The sequence below is a fragment of the Accipiter gentilis genome, chromosome 30 (assembly GCF_929443795.1).
Source record: "Accipiter gentilis chromosome 30, bAccGen1.1, whole genome shotgun sequence".
In the NCBI taxonomy this organism is placed as follows: Eukaryota; Metazoa; Chordata; class Aves; order Accipitriformes; family Accipitridae; genus Astur; species Astur gentilis.
The window spans coordinates 6149839-6169721 of NC_064909.1; the positions used below are offsets into that span (position 1 = coordinate 6149839).

Genomic DNA, 19883 nt, shown 5'->3' on the forward strand with positions numbered 1-19883 from the left:
AGGTAAAGAAAGGCAAACATGTGATGTCACAGCTCAAATGGTTCTTGTATGTTGCTGGAGAAGCATGAAGGAAGTATCTCTGCTCTTAGGGACACTGTGTAAACTTTTGCCTTCACACGCTACATCTGAACCTTCAGATGGGTTAATTACTGTAGAACAGGTAGGGAAGTGAATTGTATAATAAAACCTTCACTTTCTTTTGCGGTGGGAGGGGAGGGAAGGCAGTTTCCAGAAAATTTTTTTCTTAAATGTACATTCTGAATGGGAGAAGTTATTTTTATTGCTGTGTTCTTCCCATGGTTTTCTTGTTTTATTATACTTGGTTAACAGTCTACTTTTTGATGAAGTGGTATTCGGAAGGCAATAGCTATAGTAGTAACAGATAAGTGAAGAATTATACATAGCTAACAAACTCAAGGAATATTCATTCCAGTTGTATTGGGTTATTTGTAAGATGTATGCTGTGTTTAGGGATACCAATACCTACCTGCCTGCCTCTCTGTCTCTCTGTCTCTCTCAGTATATATTAATCATTAATAGAGTTGCTAAAAATCTTCTAAACTGACTTCATATTCAAAGTGTCTTTTGTTTCATTTTGAACTCTGGATGTTGGGATTTTATTTAAAGCTCTTAATTAATTGAACTTCATAATCAATAACTCTGAAAGTCAAACATGCTGACTAGTCACAGTCTTGACCTCTGTGGGAGACTGAGTTATGAGTAATTTGTATGTAATGTGACTCTTTTTCCTCCAATTTTTTTGATTTAAGAGATCAGAAATATTAATATGCCATCTGGGTCTCTTGTAGAATGTTGACTGCAGTATTTACAAGAAATTAGATTACCACAGGCATTTATTTGGGAAATACTTTGTGTTTATTAAATTATTTTTTTAATTGATGACCTTTTCATTTCCATATGGTTTCAGAAAAACCAGTCTCTACATGGAAGATTGAAATATGCAAGATGTACTACTCTTTAACCTCTCTTTCTTTCCAACAGAAAATACTTGCTTAGTTTTTCCTTAGGTGTTAGAACTTTCCATCTTAAAATAAATAGTAGTATAATGTACTGCAGATCTTATTTCTTATATTATCTAATGTTGTTTTGCCATGGAAATAATGTTAGTAGTTAGTATCTTTATTCTTGAATTGTCTCTAGCTTTCATGTTTTCATCTGGTTAACAGCTGTGCTTGCCCTGTTGCAGAGGTCTGGACAGTAGATGTGAGAACAGATATGCATTTCCACCGTTAAGTTCCTTAATCTGCTCCAAGTTAAAAAGGAACTGGTATTTTAGAATGAGTCGGCTACAACTGTAGCATCTCTAGCTTTATTTAGAAAGCAGACATTAGTAGTTGCTTTCTCAGAAATGCTATGTTATTAAGCAAAATACCTTCTTTTCCTATAGATCTCATTAGATTCTTTATGCTTCTGATGTCTTCCTGTAAAACAGAATGTCTGAGTTCTAATTTGAAGAATGCAAATTGATGAGAAGTCAGTTCAAAATCCTAATTTTCCTCAGGCTTGCAAGGAAATACAATTTGGCTGAAAGTATAACAAATCTTATAGGAAAAAGCGTGGGCATTTTCTCTGCACTTTTTGTAGCAGGCATTACCCTATCATTAAAAAAAAAAAAAAAAAAAGGGGATTTCATCATAAATGACTAGAAGCGTCAATACCAGAACTGCTGTGGCTTCAATGTTGAGAAATAAGAGAACTGGATTTTGGTATCATATGCATGTAGAGCTTTCCCTTAAAGTTGCCTGTTCTTTTCTCTATTCTCTAAGTACTAAAAAGAGATTTAAGAATACAGCGGGGGAAGACTTGAGAGAAACCTTTATCATGTTGCCTTGAGTTGGCTAAGTAATTCTTGAGAAAAATCTGGTAGCACCACTTGGCCATTCTGTGTCATCCTGTTGCAAAGCCTTCCTTGTCTTGTACCTTGTTTCGTGTCTAGGTCAGTAACTGTTAAATTGTACCTCATGGTATTTATTCAGCCAAAAGATTACAGCGAGTGTTGAATTTGCACATAGACTTTTGATTATTTTTGCCCCCTTTTTTAATTGAGCATGCAAATGAAAAGAGAGCATCTTTGGTGCTGGTCCACATTACGAAATGGCACAACAGAACTGTGCTTCTTGGTGGGCAGTGGTGTTAGCTGGCTACTTGTGGCACTAATTCTTGATTCCTCTTTGTAGTTGTTAACGCTGTCTGTTGTGGTATGTACCTACGTAGGAGAAGTTGGCAGAAAGGCAGCTCATTTGATACTTTTTGTTTGTGTGTGTGTTACTAGGAAGTTGGGACAATATCAAATTTGCGCTTTCCTCATCTGTTGTAGTTTAACCCCAGCTGGCAGCTAAGCACCTGGCAGCTGCTCACTCACCTCCCTCACAGTGGGATGGGGGAGAGAATTGGAAGAGTAAAAGTGAGAAAACTCATGGACTGAGATAAAGACAGTTGAATAGGTAAAGCAAAAGCCACGCATGCAAGCAAAGCAAAACAAGGAATCCATTCACCACTTCCCATGGGCAGGCAGGTGTTCAGCCATGTCCAGAAAGCAGGGTGACTTGGAGAGACAAACACCATCACTCTGAACGTCCCCCCTTCCTTCTTCTTCCCCCAGGTTTATATGCTGAGCATGATGTCATATGGTCTGGAATATCCCTTGGGTCAGTTGGGGTCAGCTGTCCCAACTGCATCCCCTCCCCACTCCTTGTGCCCCCCCCAGCCTCCTCGCTGGTGGGGTGAGAAGCAGAAAAGGCCTTGGCTCTGTGTAAGCATTGCTCAGCAGTAATAAAAACATCCCTGTGGATTTATCAACACTGTTTCCAGCACAAATCCAAAACATAGCCCCATACTAGCTACTATGAAGAAAATTAATTCTATCCCAGCCAAAACCAGCACATTGTCTTTTAAGTAAGAGACTGGGTTTGCATGGCATTTAAATGCCACTGTGTGCACTGACTATAACAACTTCAGCTCTTTGGTATGGAGATGCCAATGTGATGCCCATTTACAAGAAGGGTCGGAGGGGGGATCTGGGGAACTACAGGCCTGTCAGTCTGACCTCGGTACCAGGGAAGATTATGGAGCAGTTCATCTTGACAGCGCTCACATGGCATGTGCAGGACAACCAAGGGATCAGACCCAGCCAGCATGGGTTTATGAAAGGCAGGTCCCGCTTGACCAACCTGATCTTCTATGACCAGGTGACCCGCCTAGTGGATGAGGGAAAGGCTGTGGATGTTGTCTACCTGGACTTCAGTAAGGCCTTTGACTCTGTCTCTCATGGCATACTCCTTGAGAAGCTGGTGTCTCATGGCTTGGACAAGTGTACTCTTTGCTGGGTGAAAAATTGGCTGGATGGATGAGCCCAGAGGGTTGTGGTGAATGGGGTGAAATCCAGTTGGTGGCAGGTCACGAGTGGTGTTCCCCAGGGCTCGGTGGTGGGCCCCATTCTGTTTAATCTCTTTATTGATGATTTGGATGAGGGGATCGAGTGCACCCTCAGCAAGTTTGCAGATGACACCAAGTTGGGAGGCAGGGCTGATCTGCTTGAGGGTAGGAAGGCTCTCCAGAGGGATCTGGACAGGCTGGATCGATCGGACGAGGCCAATTGTATGAGGTTCAACAAGGCCAAGTGCCGGGTCCTGCACTTGGGTCACAGCAGCCCCATGCAGCGCTACAGGCTTGGGGAAGAGTGGCTGGAAAGCTGCCTGGCAGAGAAAGACCTGGGGGTGCGGGTTGACAGCCAGCTGAGTATGAGCCAGCAGTGTGCCCAGGTGGCCATGAAGGCCAATGGCATCCTGGCCTGCATCAGAAATAGTGTGGCCAGCAGGAGCAGGGAGGTGATTGTTCCCCTGTACGGGGCACTGGTGAGGCCGCACCTCGAGTCCTGCGTTCAGTTTTGGGCCCCTCACTACAGGAAAGACATTGAGGTGCTGGAGCGTGTTCAGAGAAGGGCAACCAAGTTGGTGAGGGGCCTGGAGCACAAATCTTATGAGGAGCAGCTGAGGTAGCTGGGGCTGTTTAGTCTGGAGAAGAGGAGGCTGAGGGGAGACCTTATCGCTCTCTACAACTGCCTGAAGGGGGGTTGCGGTGAGGTGGGTGCTGGTCTCTTCTGTCAGGTGACTGGAGATAGGACGAGAGGAAATGGCCTCAAGTTGCAGCAAGGGAGATTTAGGTTGGATATTGGGAAAGATTTCTTTACTGAAAGGGTTGTCAAACATTAGAACAGGCTGCCCAGGGAAGCGGTTGAGTCGCCATCTCTGGAGGTATTAAAAAAGCGCATAGACAAGGCACTTCAGGACATGGTTTAATGGGCATGGTTGATGGTTGGACTCAGTGATCTTGAAGGTTTTTTCCAACCTAAACGATTCTATGATTCTACGTGTGTATAGAGAAGTCTCAAAATACTGTATTTGAACTGGTAGTCTTTGAAGCCTAAGCCATTTTGTGATGCCTGCTTTGCCTTTAAAAATAGACATTGGAAGTGCCTAGCATATCTGGAGAAATCTCTCTATTCAAATACATATTCTACCTTTCATTCTCCATCTGACCTTTAACGTCCAGAGATGGCAGGCTCAAAGCTTTGCCTGTTAAGACAATCAATAAAACCAGTTTCATATCCTAGTAACCACCACGTAATCAACAAAATGATACCTAATGAATGTTGATTTTGTTACATGACCTGCAAATCAGACAGGAGACAATCCTCCAAGCCTGGAGGAAACTTTAGCTCTTCCTCAAACTCCTGTTTATCTCAACTGTGAAGTTTTGAGATGATTTTGGGAGATAAGCTTGCCAGAACTGTGTACCAAAGTGAAAAGAAACAGACAGCAGAAGTAGAGACAGTACTGTCCCAGTGCCAGGGTCTCTGTGTTAACCCAGCAATCAGAGAGAGCTTTTGTGGTGGAACATTGAAGTACACAGAAGACTTTTAAGTACCCACAACACTCAATAAGTGTTACTTATTTGTGCCACCAGTGCAAAAGCGTGGCTCCCATTGCTGCTTTGGAGTTTGTTCTGTTCAAGGAAGGCTTTAAAACAAACAGACAAAAACCCCAAACCCACCAAAAAACCACCTCTCCACAGTTCTTAATGTAATCAGTCTATCTCCTCTGGAGTTCAGTATAGTTGGCAGTAGTTCACTAGCTACTAGTTGTTTCTAACTGTGAGATGCTTTTGCAGTCCTTTATGGGTTTAAAGCCATCTTCTCCTAATGGTTTGAAAAAAATAGCCTCTAGAATGTAGAACCCTACTTTAGTGGCATCTTATTGCCAGGAGAATAACATATGGAGGCACAAATGTACCAGCTGTTTCTCAGAGCACTTTTGGAACCTCTTGTACAGAATTTGTCTTGAATACTGAGATTCTTTGTCTCAACAGCAGGCATGGTGCTGTAAATTGTTGATTGTTGCATTAGTAAGACTAACCTGTTGTACTCTAGGTTTTTGACATGGATGATCAAATATATTTAAGATATTTGCTTCCTACTCCATATTGGAATATTTTAACTTGAACCAGGGTGTTATTTCCTGTGCAAACTTTTCTTACAGTTGCTGTGCATCTTTGTGATGTCGTAGAAAATATGAATTCCTTGACTTGTTCTCCATCTTTACATATGAAATACTGGTTTTATGATACAGGAAAGCTGGACGCTCATGGATGGCACAATGCAGTTAGATAAGAATCAATCCTTACGCACTTGCTTCAGGAACAGTCCTACGTCATTTGCAAGAACTGAGTTACGGCAGTGCTTTTCTCTTTTTCTTCAAAGTCTAGCCTATGAGTGGAAATGAATATATCAGAGTTCAATTTGAAGTAAGCTTATAGTCAACGTGGCTGTTGCAAAAAGCTCAGAAATATAAACAGTGAAGTTGAAAGTTACGTCACACCACCCCCTCACCCCTTCCCCACCCCCCCCAAGGAAAAAATCCACATTAATTATTCTAAAAATGTAAGGGTGGTGGAGGAACAGGACAGTAATTTGATTTGCATGTGTATGATTTTCTTGGTTTGGTTTTGTTTACACACCTGGGGAGAGTTGGTCTGTCTGTGGGTCAGTTCCTCCTGAAAAAAGGGCACTTACTCCTGCTTTTGGGCTGGAAAGCTGAAACCCTGTAGGTACATAAACTAGCTTAAAATCCACTCAGAGAAGTAACTGTTTTAGCTCAAATATCTCCAATTATTGTTTGTTTCCATTATGTGGGTTATACCTGCAGGAAATAGTAAGTAGACTTAGTGTCCGATTTTATTTTTTTTTAATTATTGTAATCTCATTGCTTGGGTAATATGAATTACTTAACAGTAGGGTGGAAAACCATATAGCTAGATATGACATTAACTTCTCTGACATCTTATTTACTTGTCAGACTATTAAAGTATGTTATTTTATAAACAACACAATAAGCAGAATTTTCTAAGAAACTTGACATGATTTTATGCTTGGTTTTATATAAAAGCTTTGAAGAACCTTCTGTGGAAGAAGTCTTAGGAAATACTCCTGAAGAAAATTTTGCATAATAGAATTAAGTATATGCAATGTGTTTTAAACAAATTATATTGGAAGTTTGACTTAGATGTTGAAAGTTGATGAAAATTAGAAAAAATAAAAAAGCATTCCTTTTTGTAGAAAGAGATTGTGTGGAATTGTAAGCTTCCAAACAGCTTTAAAAACTTGGTATCCTAGTAGATCTCTAGAAGGTAACTGTTGGTGAAAGTTTAATTATAGCATTTAGCTTTTTGAGACTTTTAAATGTATCTCTCATTACTACATACATACATTTTTTTATTTTAAAATTGTTTCTAGTAGTCAAAGCAGTTATGCAGAATCCTAGAGCCTCAAAAATAGCTAAGGTAGATTTGTTTCCCTTTGGCACAATTTTTGAAGTTTGAATTTATCTTTTTCAGATATTTTTGTAGATGTTTGTTTCTGCTGTTATGAGTTAGTAGATATTTTCTTTGGGATTTTAGGTAAGGGTGAAGGCAAACAAGAAGCATTCTATGTTTGTTTCCTCTGCAAATCATAGTTGTCCCTTTCTCTTAAAATATGAGTGTGTTCCTCTTGGACAAATAGCTAATTTTATGTCCTTTATTTTTTTGGCCTTTTATAAGGACATAGCACTATCCCTTTAACCTGAAAATTTGAGTATAATATTTGTTATCCTTAAAGTAAGGGGGTTTTTTATGATAGGAGTTCTAGTTGCTTTTTGCTTTTGCCAGTCAACTTTCCAACCAGGGGAAAGATTGCTGCTTTTAATAGCAGAAGTATCTTGCATATATAAATGAATTGTCTATATATAATTTCAAATAGCATTTTTCTTTCTTTCTTTCTTTTTTAGGTTAAAAATATTGGGGATTACTTTAAACATCATCTGCTGCAATCGAGGCACAGGGGTGCATTTGAATTGGCATATGCTGGCTTTGTGCAACTTACGGAAATGCTTTCCAGGTAGAAGATGGGCAACTTACTATGTTTTTAATATAATAGTTTTACCAAACTCTAGCATTGATCCTGGAACTGGCTGTGCAAGCAAATACTTGATTTCATGTGGATTTTACTCGAGTTTAGTGTAGGCATGATTATGGCATTAGTTACATGATGTCTGTGACTTGGACTGTGGTACTTATGGTTAGAGATGGTGCTTAGGCATTGAAAGATGATACAGACATTTAATGCTTGCTGTATTTTTCTCCATTTCTGGTGTGTTAGTTTACTGAACAGCTCTCAAAACCTCTTGGGAAAAGTAGGAGTGTAGAATTCTTCCCTCCCACCCCCCCCTTCCCTGGCCCTTTATTAAAATGAATGCCAGACTTTTTGTTTCAGCCAGGATGTCTTCCTGGAAACTTCTATTACTTGTCACCGAGTTGTGTATTCTGACTTTTGGAAGACTACCTGGCAGTGCATCACAAGATGTGATATGCAATCTTTTTAACTTTTTTTTCTTTCCCCTTGTAACTTTATACTTTCTTAGAAGAACTAAATGAGCAGAATTGTCCTGAGGTCTGGACAAGAGCGCTGGAATTTCCATTATATGCTTAGTTACCTATTTCAAGTATTGGTAATGTTTCTTTGTGATATATAGTGATTATATCATATACAGTTTTTAATAAGACATACCAAAATCTGACTTCGTGGGTTTTGGTGGTTGTTTTTTTTTTTTTAAATGCAGTTTTTTTGAAAGACCAGTCAAATTTTCTATTTGAAGTACATGTATTTTCACACCAATGCCAGATTAAGTAACCAATGTTCCTCTTTTGCCCCAAGTGGGCCAGTTTGAGGCACTGATCTGTTTCTTGTTTATTTTGGGGTGTGTGGAAGAAGGAAAAAGGGGTAGTTTTGTTTATTTTCTTGTTGTTGGTGGGGGGTTTTTTGTTTGTTTTTTGGTTTTTTTAAAAGTAAAAATAAACCTAGTGATGGAAACAGTTTTGGTGGTTTTAGTACAGGCCAGCTGCCTGACCAGGTTCACAGTGTGTCTCATGGGACAGTTTTCCCAACAGAACTGAGGGGCTGCTCTCTAGTATGGGAAGTCAGTGGGGTAGCTACATATAGGTACCAGCACTGCTGCAGAAATTGGTGTTTGACACATTCTGGCCTTCATTCTGTATGCCAGTGAGATGTTAAAGTATAAGTGATAGTTCTGTCGGTACTTTATTTCCTTTTATATGCTAGCAATCTGAGGCATTTTAAATCGGCCCAAGTAGTTTGTTGAGAGCTCACACAACCTTATTTTACACTTGATTATTTACTTAAAAAGGAAAACAAGAAACTGATGTGTGATAGTGTTCTTGCTTATCTTTTTGCCTGTCTATATAAATTATATACATTTGTGTAAATGTGTTCTTTTCCTATACTATGAAAACTTGGTTCAGCAAGATTTAAGGTGATGTATCAGATGATAGCCCAGTGGCACCCTTTTGTGCTGGCTTCTTATAAACTTTTCTCCTGGGCTTGATCTTTTCTATTTTCAGTGCTGTGAGTATTGAGAGAGCAGCTCCTACAGTGAGTGAGAAGAAGCTTGCCAAGATGAGTGACTGGAAACTTACTAACATGGACAACAGTTGAGGTGGTCCTACTTATCTGGACAACTTCCTAGACAAGTTGTTATATTGTCACATCAGTTAGTGAATCTAATTTGAATGGGCTACAGAGCAGAGATTTTATACTTTTGATTTTTCCAAGTCAATTACAAAACATTGTTCACTGTCTGCTGCATACTTCAGGCTGCTGTTTATAGATACTTTAGCACACTATGCACTATTTCATTCAGTCTCCTGAATTGGATACTGCACTTGCAATAGTCCTTTTTTTTAAATTAAAAAAAAAAAAAAAGCAACCCCCACTCCAACAGCAAAATCCTTCATTCTTTTCAGTGCTTCTCTTGCAGACCTCTGATGTCATAACTTAAGACTTTCTGTATTGTTATCTAAACTTAGTTTTGTATGTGAAACTTGCTTTTTTCCAAAGGCAGAAATAAGTTCAGATAACAAAATATTAACAAGTTAAGGCACTGGTTGTCTTTTGAAACATACAGTGACAAATCAAAACACATTGTGTCAAAAGCTATTATTTTCATGTCAGGCAGCATTTCTTTGAACATACGTTAAACTAATATAGAATTCCAAATAAAATAAGCTGTTAACAGTATACAATGCATAGAAACAATTGCTGAATATTAAAGAATGTTATCCCTGGGTATGTTGGATGTGAATATAAATGTGTTGATGTAAAAAAAATTTGACGGTTAAGTTGTGGAATATACTTTAGTTTCAAAGGATTTATTCCTCCCATCAGATTGAAGAGAGTCTGGCCATCAGAGTAATACTTTGTTAAAAAAGCCAAAAACCAAAACCCAAAAACCCCCAAAAACCCCACCCAAACCTTCTACTACCACCAGCCTTTTTGAGGGGAGAAAGGGGGTGATCCAAACAGGTACAGCCTTATTAGCCTGTCAATATGCAGGACTATCTAGAACAAACTTTATAGGAAAGGCAAACTAAGCAGCAGGAGGTACGGAAAAGATATAAAACATTCTGTCAGTTCATAGCAGACTCCTTACGTGACAGAGTAGCTGTTTTTCTTCGATTTTCAGTTTTTTAATTTCTTGTAAAATTTGAGGCAAATAGAGTAGAACAAATCTTCAGAGAGGTTCCTGATGTTTGTTCCCTTTCCCTTTTTCTGCCATTGTATGTAATGGAGCACAATCCGCTTATGAGCAGCTCTATATTATGTTGTAAAATGAAGAGCCAAGCTCAAGACAGCTCTGCTTCTCTGGAAATGATTAAAACATTAAGCAGTATGTATGTATCATTAAAAAAAAAAAAAAAAGGCGCTTATATTTAAGTAATTTTCCTCTTCTGAATTAAGTTGTCTGAAACGTTTTTTTGATGGTACATGCTGCTTGGTATTTTTAAAGTTGAGGCATTTCAAGTAGAGCAAGCATTCCTTTGGCAAAAGCCAGTTTACAAGAACCAGAGACCAGTGCTGTGGAAATACGTTTGTTTCAATGAAAGAAAAAAAGAACATGTTTGCCAGTAAATACGGGTCTCAAGGCTAATATTTGTATTTAAAATGAAGGAGAAAGGAGTCTGATACCAGCATAGCTAATGACTCTTTGGTTTGGTACTCCTGGGATACGAGGAGTATCTTGGGACTCTTCTCCAGAACGGGTGAGTCTCTCAGTGAATGCGGTTGCCCTGCAGGTTTGTTGATTGTTCCGGGGTCTTTTCATTTAGCCTGCTACAGCTGAGGAGCTCCACTCTGCAAGTAAATCCAAACTGGCCTACCTCTCTCCATAGCTGCCAGGCTCACGGACAGTCTTGAAGCGTGTGTACCAGAATCTATATTAAGTTACTGCTGCATCCACAAATACCAGAGGAGAAAGCCTTTGTCTGGGGCACCTTATAGTAATATACACCTTAAACATGATACCTTGTTGAACAGAATTGAACTCAAGACCTACAGAAGCATCCTTGACACTGTTAATTCATTTTAAGACCCAGTGAAAAATCTGTCACTAAGACTGTGCCAAATCCCTTTCCCATGGTTTTATGAAAGGCTCCAGTTGCATATGGTCCTTCACTTTTATAGCCAAATATTTTCTTAAAACTATATGCTGGAATATTTACCATCTGAGCTTGCTTTTAGCTATACAACCCTTAAATACCAGTCTTTATAAGAACCAAGAGTAGACTTCTTTCTAGACAGAGCAATGGTATTCAGACCTGAGTTAGTGGTGAAAGAAAAATCTTTCCTCCACAGAGGTTTCTTGTGAACCTGCTGAAATTTGATCTCCGTCTTGACATTTGGATATAAATTGCTGAGTCTGCTCTAAGTATGCAAGTTATTGTTCCTGCTTTTCCCTGTTCATATTTCTTCTGGGGGTGTAATGTTCCCTTTGTCATGCCTGCTTAATATTGTCTGTGGCTGCACTTTCAGAATACCATGCAGTTACAAAATAAGCAATGTTAATTTCAATGAAACAAGCAGTGTTTTTTTTTTAAAAATATGTTCCTGTCATAGGCCCTGAGAAATTACAAATGCTCATTTGGTCCTATAATGTGGTGGTTAGGGAAAGTACCTGGAAGCCTCTGGGCATCTGTTTTAAACTTGAATCTGCTGTAATCCTTATAAATACCCAAACAGTTTCTCTGTTACAAATGTTGTTTTGCCTGGTTTGCTTCTATTATATTTGGTGAAGCTTTTCTGAGAGATCAAGTAGAACATAAAGATTTCTGGAAATCTCAAAATCGTGGTGTTCCACATTTTGAGAACACAGAATGCAGAGGGGAAGGTTTAGGAAGAGTTACGTCATACAGCCCAATGTGTTTATTTCAGAATAATGTATTTTGAACATTTTAAAATGTTCAAATTGGAACTTAAATTTAAGTTGGTGAACACAATTTTATGTATATGCAGCAAGTTAGGACCATATCATACAGTTTTCTGGAAAACAGTAATGATAAAGAAAAACGCCATTTTGGTTTTACAAATGTTTAATCCATTATCAGTGGAAATTATTCATCTGTACCTAGTCAGTGTCAGATCTTCTGTAATATTTCTATTGAGGAACTGGGAGTAGATCCTCCTAATTCTTTGCAGTAAACTCTGCTGCTGACTCATTTAGTTGCTCTGAGGTGACTATAACTCTTTGCTTTCCCAGGCCCCTACAGTCTGCTAGGAAGACTTCTTGTAAAAGTTAAAATTTAAAAATAATTGATGGACTTTATAGTGAAATAAAATATAGATAGATATATAGAGATATAGAATTATCACTAACTTCTCAGCAAAAGTGTAATCACAGATGTGGAGGAAAGAGTCTAAAATGGAGAGAAATAAACTGGGGTGAGGGTGGAAAGCTGTTCTTGTGTATTGTGATGCTTGCAGGGTTGGGAAGAACAATATATAATGACGTACAAGATAAAATGTTAAGGCACTGCTCAGTTCGAAGACATGTTAATTTTTAACTCTGTTCATATTCTCCCCCCCCCCCTTTGTTTTTTCCCTGCTTGGTGAAAGAGAGATATAGGGGTAATGATACTGTCTCTCTGAAATTCTGAGGCCACCCAAGGTTCTCTCTGCTCTGCTTTACTGCTAGAGAAGCCTCAAAACAGCACCTTTTTCAATGCACCTATATAATTTGGAAAGTTTTCCTTCATTTAGAGCAGATGCTATGAAAACGAGGATGCAAGTGGAAGGACTTCCTAGTTTCAGAGAAGTTGTTCTCAAAAGTAGACATTTTCTAGGGTGATTTACACCTTGAATGTGTTTCTGAGGCTAGATTCTTGTCTCCTTATTTGTCTGAGAAGTGCTGGGGCAGTATGGAGACTACCTTTATAAAGACTAGGAATCACATTACATATGTGAAAATAATAATACTACAGGTCTATTGAGAGAGGAAAAATGGTGAAAGAAAACCCCTTTTTCCCCAGGTAGGGACTGATTACAGTGATTGGAAACACTGAATTCTGCATATACCCATGTATAAAAAAATGCTTCTGGTCATGTGAAGTTTATGCCACAAACCACTGACATCCAGGAAGGCCAAATCCAAGATCGACCCTTTGTTCTAAACACGCCATTAATTTGGGATAGGAGAAAATACAGCCATATAAGTTAGGGAGGGGGGTTTAGCTTTAACTTTGGATTGCCAGGCTTTTTGTACTCATTGATAGTGACCGCAGAAAGGTCTTTTGGGGCATGTATGAAATTGTTAAAACTGGTAGACGGACAGACAGAAATTTGGAAAAACACTTACTGTACTGCATCTTAAGTAATTTGTGTATCAAGTTACTGTGTTATATTTTAATTATCAACATTATTTGTTTGATCTGTTAAAAATAATTACTCTTTCATTCTGGAAAATGACATTTGAGCTTGAGACCACCAATTTTTTACATTGTAAAGCTTCATTTATTCTTAAAATTCAGGGCCACCTGCTTCTTAAGACAATATTCTTCTTGCCAGACCATAAGGAGATAGAGCTGCCAAATTTAAGGGAGTAGTCATCTCCATTGCAAAGTCAATAGTCTCTAATGTTTCTAACTTTTTAAAGCAATAACTCTTTCACCTTTAAAAAAAAAAACAACAGTGCCTTAGTGGGTGACTGAACAAGGTAGAATTACTTGTGGCAAGTTCAAAGCAATACAGTTTTAAGTTTATTGGATTTCAGTGTGTTTCTCCTCTTTCTACTACTACTGAAAGGGACCCCCCCCCCCCCCCCTCGGTTTACTTAAGAATAAAATATTCAGTATGCTATGTAGCAACTTTTTCAATATTTCCTTAATGCTTTATTTTGTGGTGTTCTGCACAATAGCAGATGTGAATATGTCTTGTGGGATATTTGTTTTACTACTAAGATAACATATTGAAGAGAGATGAGTGCCGTTCTTTGCATGCCTAAACTAAGACATTTAAATTCTGCTTAGCAAGGGAGGTAAGACCAGCTGCAGACATGATCAGCAGTAGTAGCTTTTGCAGTACTTGTTGATGTAGGTGAAGAGAACTGCAGAGTAGAGTCTAGCTGCAGAGACCCACAGAGGAGATCCATGAGAAGTTTTGCATGGTCTCAACCCTAGAATTCCATCCTCCTTGTGTACCCAAAAGTCAGAAAGGAACATGTCCTGAAAGTAAGCAGGGGAAGCTAACTGTCAGCAACAGAAAGAGAAAAGTCAAAGAAAAGAGAATTTGCCATTGATTTCCAGAGTAATTTGATTGCTTCTGTCACATGCTTGGGGCAGGAAGCGCCTTTGTTGATGCTGTGGTATGAGATGACATACCTCTTGTGAAGACATGTTTCTCCTGCATTCTGGACTGATGATATGCATGCTGGCTGCTGTTTTGAAGAGGTGTTGCCCTTAAAAAAATGGGGAGAAGGCCTGGCAGCAGTGTAGGAAACCTGTGGTGGAAATCCTGAGGGAATTACTGAAGAGTAAGAAGTCTGCTGTGTCTTTTGCTGACCTGTCTGGCACTTCTTGTGACCTCTGTTTTCTGCATTACTAATTTTCTGTTTATTTTGTAAAAGAAGGAAAGGAAGGATTCACTACAGATTAAAGCCTCATTTGTTGTTCAGTATCAGGTTTTTAGCCTGCCTAAATTCTTGCTTTAATGAGAGGAGGGTAAAGGAGATGGTAGATGTAGACCTTCCGTTAGATTTTGGCTTTCACATGACTACCTGCTGCCTTTTAGCTTTTATTTTAAATTCTTTATTTCAGTCACCTAGGTAGAACACTTGATTGTAGTCCTACTGTAATGTCTCAGTACTTAATCATGAATTTAATTACAGTTTATATTTTTAGGTAAGGCAAGTCCTGCATGGCTGAGATAATTGCAGTTGTATTGACCACAGTGATTAATTCTTTCTTCTACTCTGAATCATGTGTCAAACCAGTGTGACAGGTTTTAATAACAACATCCTATTAATAGAAATTTTCGTAACAATGAATGATCCTTTTGGAACATTGACAGAAGATTAAAGAGCTGGTCTTGCACACTGGATATGGTATATTTCATTGAACTGATCAGCACCAGCAATTGAAGTAGACTTTACTTCACCTTGTCCTTGGAAGTTCTTTGCTTTCAGGCAATGCTGTGTTTTATAACTGCAGAGGAAGAGTATTTAATGATAGGATCGCAATTCAGGTGCTTTATCAAAAGTTTGACTGATGTAGTATTTTAAAAAAGAGCAGTATGTCTTGGTTTTTATTCCTTCTACTGCTTGGAGATTTGCAGGAGTAGTTACATAATACATACTTACTGTGAGGGGCTTCAGTTTTGTTTTGTATGGCTTTAAACATAATTGTATATGTTAGTTAATGTAAGGGTCACGCATCAGCTACTGTGTGACAACAAAGATATAAATTTGTAGTGTGTCACTTCGTGCATATGTCTTTGTTTTCTGCACCAGAACAGGGTAATAGTTCTTGGCAGAAGAGAACAGTTGCGGTGCTGAAGCACAGAATCCTGTTTTCTGTTGAGTGAAATATCTTTTCCTAGTGGCACTTAATAAGTATGGTTATTACAATTTGTACCAACATTGGAAAAATGTACAATTATTTTTTTAATTTCTGTCTTCTTTCTTAAAAAAATCTGCATATATGCTTGGAGATGTTCACATATATTAAGAAATATTTCTTAAGGTCACTAAACACTTTCTTTGACTCTGTCCTAGTTTCTTATGTATTTGTTTCATGTTTCTTATGTATTTGTTTCATGTAGATGTAACAGTGAGAGTCTGCGCAAGATGCCAGCGCAGTGGCTAAGTGGTGTGTTAGAAGAAATTAAATCTTGTGATCCTTCGTCTACACTATGTGCAACCAGACGTAGTGCAGGAATTCCATTCTACATACAGGTACCAACTAATGTTATTAACTCTGACTTAGTTGTTTTTTTATGTCCTTTCTGGTGAATACACTTATGTATTTATATATTTTTCTTACTTCAGCCCCTTTTGGTTAAAAACAGTTACTTGTCTTTATACCGACTTTTATTGCCTTTGTGCAACCAAGTTGTCACATGTTAATTAAACCACGTTTGATGCTGTTTAGCGCTGCAGTTCTATTGACTCTTGAGATTTTTGGCTTGAGGTAGATTCAGATAGCATTTCAAAAGACTGAGCTTAGGCTCTGTGTGGCCACTGTAATAATCCTGGCAAATTCATAAATTAATTCACAGATTAAGTAAGGCTCTGTTAACCATGTAACTTTGTGCTTCTTCTATGTGAAGTGGGAGAGTGGTAAAATATGAACAGACCATAGAATTGTAAAACGGTGGCCTAGAAAATACTACAAAGAACTTGGGAAGTCCATTCAACAGAGTAGGATCAAGTAAGAGGGTCACACTAACTGGTGTTGACTGACAGTCTTGGGTGCAATGAATGAGTAGGTTACTGAAGGCTTATATCCATGAGTATGGGGCCATGCTCCCGCAGTCTTCCTGCTCCCCATGTTACCATCAGCTACACACGTCCCAGTCTCCAGCTTCTGCCAAGTTCAGAACTGAGGGCTGATCGGCTGGCTGGCAGTGTTTTATCTCTGCTCGAAGTACTACCTCTTACTGAGTGTGTCACAGTAGTATGCAGCAGCTCATCTGCATCCTTGTGGGGCCAGTCACTGCAGAGTTGGCCCTGCAGATTACATTTATCCTGCTTCCATTCCTTTGCTCCTTAAAGCGGCCATGATTGCCTTCCCCTAAATTAATCTCCATCATTTTAATGTTCAACCAGTTTTCTAAGACAGGAATTCAAGATTAACTACACAATTTATAACTTTCTCCATTCACTGAAGTATAGTCTCAAGCATGTTCCAAGAATCCAAGGGACTGCTGGGAGCAAGGTCTCCCTGCCAAAATAATTCATCTTGCTTGTTTTCCACTTCAAGTTTGCCCTGAGAAAGTTGAGGCAGCCTGCTTCTGTCTGATCTCTCTTATGTCAGTTACAGCCTGCTTCTGGCTTTGCTAGATGCATGTGTGCTAGGCAGCAGAGATCAGAAGTAGGGCATTGGTTTTGGAGACATTTCTCCTTTTCAGTTTCAGCGGATACAGATATAAAAAGGAAAGATCTTTAAGTTGTCTGCAAAATTAATTTGGTGATTTCATGTCTTCTGGTTTCCCCATTCACACCAGAGTTTGAATCCAGTGGGCATTCGCTAGCATTAATCCTGAGAACGTGGAAAAAACAAACATGTTTCAATCAATTTTTCATGTAAAAAGTTACACTGCCTAATGTAAGGACTAGGTGGACCCCATTGCAGTAAACGTGTGTAGTCTGCAGTTGGCCTACATTACTGAGTCCATACGGCAAAGCTTGCTGTGAGCCATAGCTGTTTGGATAAACAGGTCAGAAGCTTCTAGTTTGACAGCTCTGGAAGAGTATGAAGTTAGTCAATTAATGAGTAGGTTTGAAGTGAACTTTGGGATTAGTCCGAAATAATTATTTTCAAATTGTAATTTTGTAAAGAGAGGCAATAGTGTTCTTTGGGAGTAGTTCTGAATGTGCCCGTAGCACTCAGTGAAATGAATTAAGCCTTAAATAGCATGTTGCATTTAAATGATAAAAATACAAGTTGTAATGCATATCTTAACAGGACTATAATAAGGTTATTTTATTAATGCACAAAATTGAGACTCAGTGTGGTCTCTTTGCCATCTGCTTCTTGTGACATTTATCCTTGTTCCACTAAGGCACATCTGTTTTAATGATAATATGTAATTTTTAAGGTTATGAGCATTTTAAATGACCTATTTAAAATAAATATTACTACCTAATAGTACAAAGGTGCAGCTCCAATTAGTGGGTGAGGAAATGGTGGGAAAATACTAGTTACAGCTTTAACATTTGTAGGATATGAAACTTTAGTCTTCAGTTCATTCTCCTTTATTTTATACTTCATGAATACTTCCCCTCCCCCCCCCCATCTCTGTTTCTCCCATTGTTAAAGGTACCGATAAACTGACAGTGACTACTTCCGAGTTTCTGCCTAACCTCTATACTTCATTTGGCTTACAGTTGATCGATTTGGTTGTTCTTATTGTAAAATACTATTAAATATCTTGTTTGAACGGATGCTGAACTCTGGGCCCCAAAACACAAATGGATAATCATTTTTTTTATTAGAAGTAAGGGATTTATGATTATCCATTTGTACTAAGTTGGACAAACTCAACAAGAGCTACTAGACAGAGGGAGAAAGACTGTTTTAACTCCAGTCCTGAATTTTAGAGGACTAAATTAGAGTATTTTCATCTCAGTTGAATGTCCTACCCATTGAATTACTATTTGGATATGGATGCATCTCTTTTCTCCTTTTAAAAACGTGCTGCTTGTTTCATCCTGTTTTGCAAACCAGGATTTAATCTTTGGCCAGCTTATGTCATCTTAAATATGTATGTTGTTAAACTAAAAAAAAATGTTTGTTCTAGGAAATGTAAGTATGTGTAATATGGTAGATACTTTTGCTGTAATAAATACAATGATTTTTTTTTTTGGTGGGTGATAAATTATTATCCGTCATATACAAGCAAATCTTCTTAGGCAGATGGATAGTGTATAAGCAAAGTTTCCTTACTGAAACATTGCATGCTACGAGGCTTTGAACAAAACTAAGAGGTAAAACTGAAACTTTTTGCAATTTTTTCTTTAGTCCTTGTGTATGGTCAGTAGCTAAGTTGTGTAATATGGTAAATACAGGAATGTATGGCAGAACTGGTAGTAAAGAAAAATGGCTAGAAACACCTGATTATTTAATTTTTTTTAACTTTCTGTAGGCTTTGTTAGCTTCAGAACCAAAGAAGAGCAAAACAGATTTGCTGAAAATGACAATGAAAGAATTGATATCTTTGGCTGCACCTTTGAATGAATCACCAAGTGTAATTCCAAAGGTAAAATACAGCCTCTCATCAGAAGGCAAATGTCAAAAAAGTGTTTGTGTTACTTCAAACAGTTAAGGAAATTTGTGTGTGTTTTTAATAAGGATATTTTGGTTTTATTATCTATAGCTAGATTTTAAAATGTGTTTGCATGTGCAGAAGTTACGAAGTCACTAGAATTTGCAAGTGCATAAGATATTAAAAAATGGATTGGGTGTAATTTCATAGGTTTTTTATCTAGTACAGCAAATACAGTCACATTAATTTCGAATTTGTATGATTGCATTTCTGCCTGTAGTATACTTCTAAACAAATAGATGAGTAATTTCCTTTTTACAAGAAAATTAACAAGAAAGCATTTGTTTACATTTAGAGTAAATAAATGAGTTGCATAAATCATATAATTACGCAGTAAAATACTACATGAAAAGTTATTTTATGCATACTCACTAACTTATAAACTTAAATATATACATTTGGAATGCATTTTACTTTAAAGTCAAGATCTTTATCTGCAAAATGTTGTTATCAAATACTTAATCTTTCTGTTTGTAAGTGCAAGCCATAATTTGTTGACAGTACATAGAAGTATGTTCTAATGGCTCTGCCAGATCTTCTGCTGGTATAAATTTATGTAGCCTTGTCAAAGTCTGTGAAGCTACACATATTACCAGCTTCCCCTACAGAGAGTAGAGAAATATCAGAAAATGCTCCATATGGTGAAGGAAGCTTGACTGTCAGTTTTAGCTTAATATTGTCCTCATGTGAGTTGTAGTTTATTTTTTCTCACAGTATCTACAGCTTGTCAAGAATGTTGGAAAAGATGGTTCTAAATTTTGAAAGTTGTTTTTACAGCCATGATAAACTAAGGAAAAAAGAATGCTGGCCTTCGCTTGCAGTGCCTGGACTGTACTTGTTAGAGGAACATATTTTTAAACTGTAACTGTTTTTAACAGTGTTTACTGCTGCTCTGTTTTAATGTATGTTTTTAATAGCAGTATTCTTGTATTTAATATGG

General features: G+C 38.0%; 1 protein-coding gene across 9 annotated transcripts in view; it reads left to right on the top strand.

The window, feature by feature from the left end:
* The window catches only part of THADA (THADA armadillo repeat containing), a 170627-nt gene that overhangs the window by 19939 nt on the left and 130805 nt on the right, over window positions 1-19883 (top strand). For all 9 annotated transcript variants that reach the window (XM_049833903.1, XM_049833902.1, XM_049833904.1 and 6 more), the window contains 4 exons: window positions 3-160; window positions 7344-7453; window positions 15719-15851; window positions 18764-18877. In XM_049833903.1, the coding sequence (XP_049689860.1) occupies window positions 3-160; window positions 7344-7453; window positions 15719-15851; window positions 18764-18877 (515 nt within the window). The remainder of the gene's footprint in view (window positions 1-2; window positions 161-7343; window positions 7454-15718; window positions 15852-18763; window positions 18878-19883) is intronic.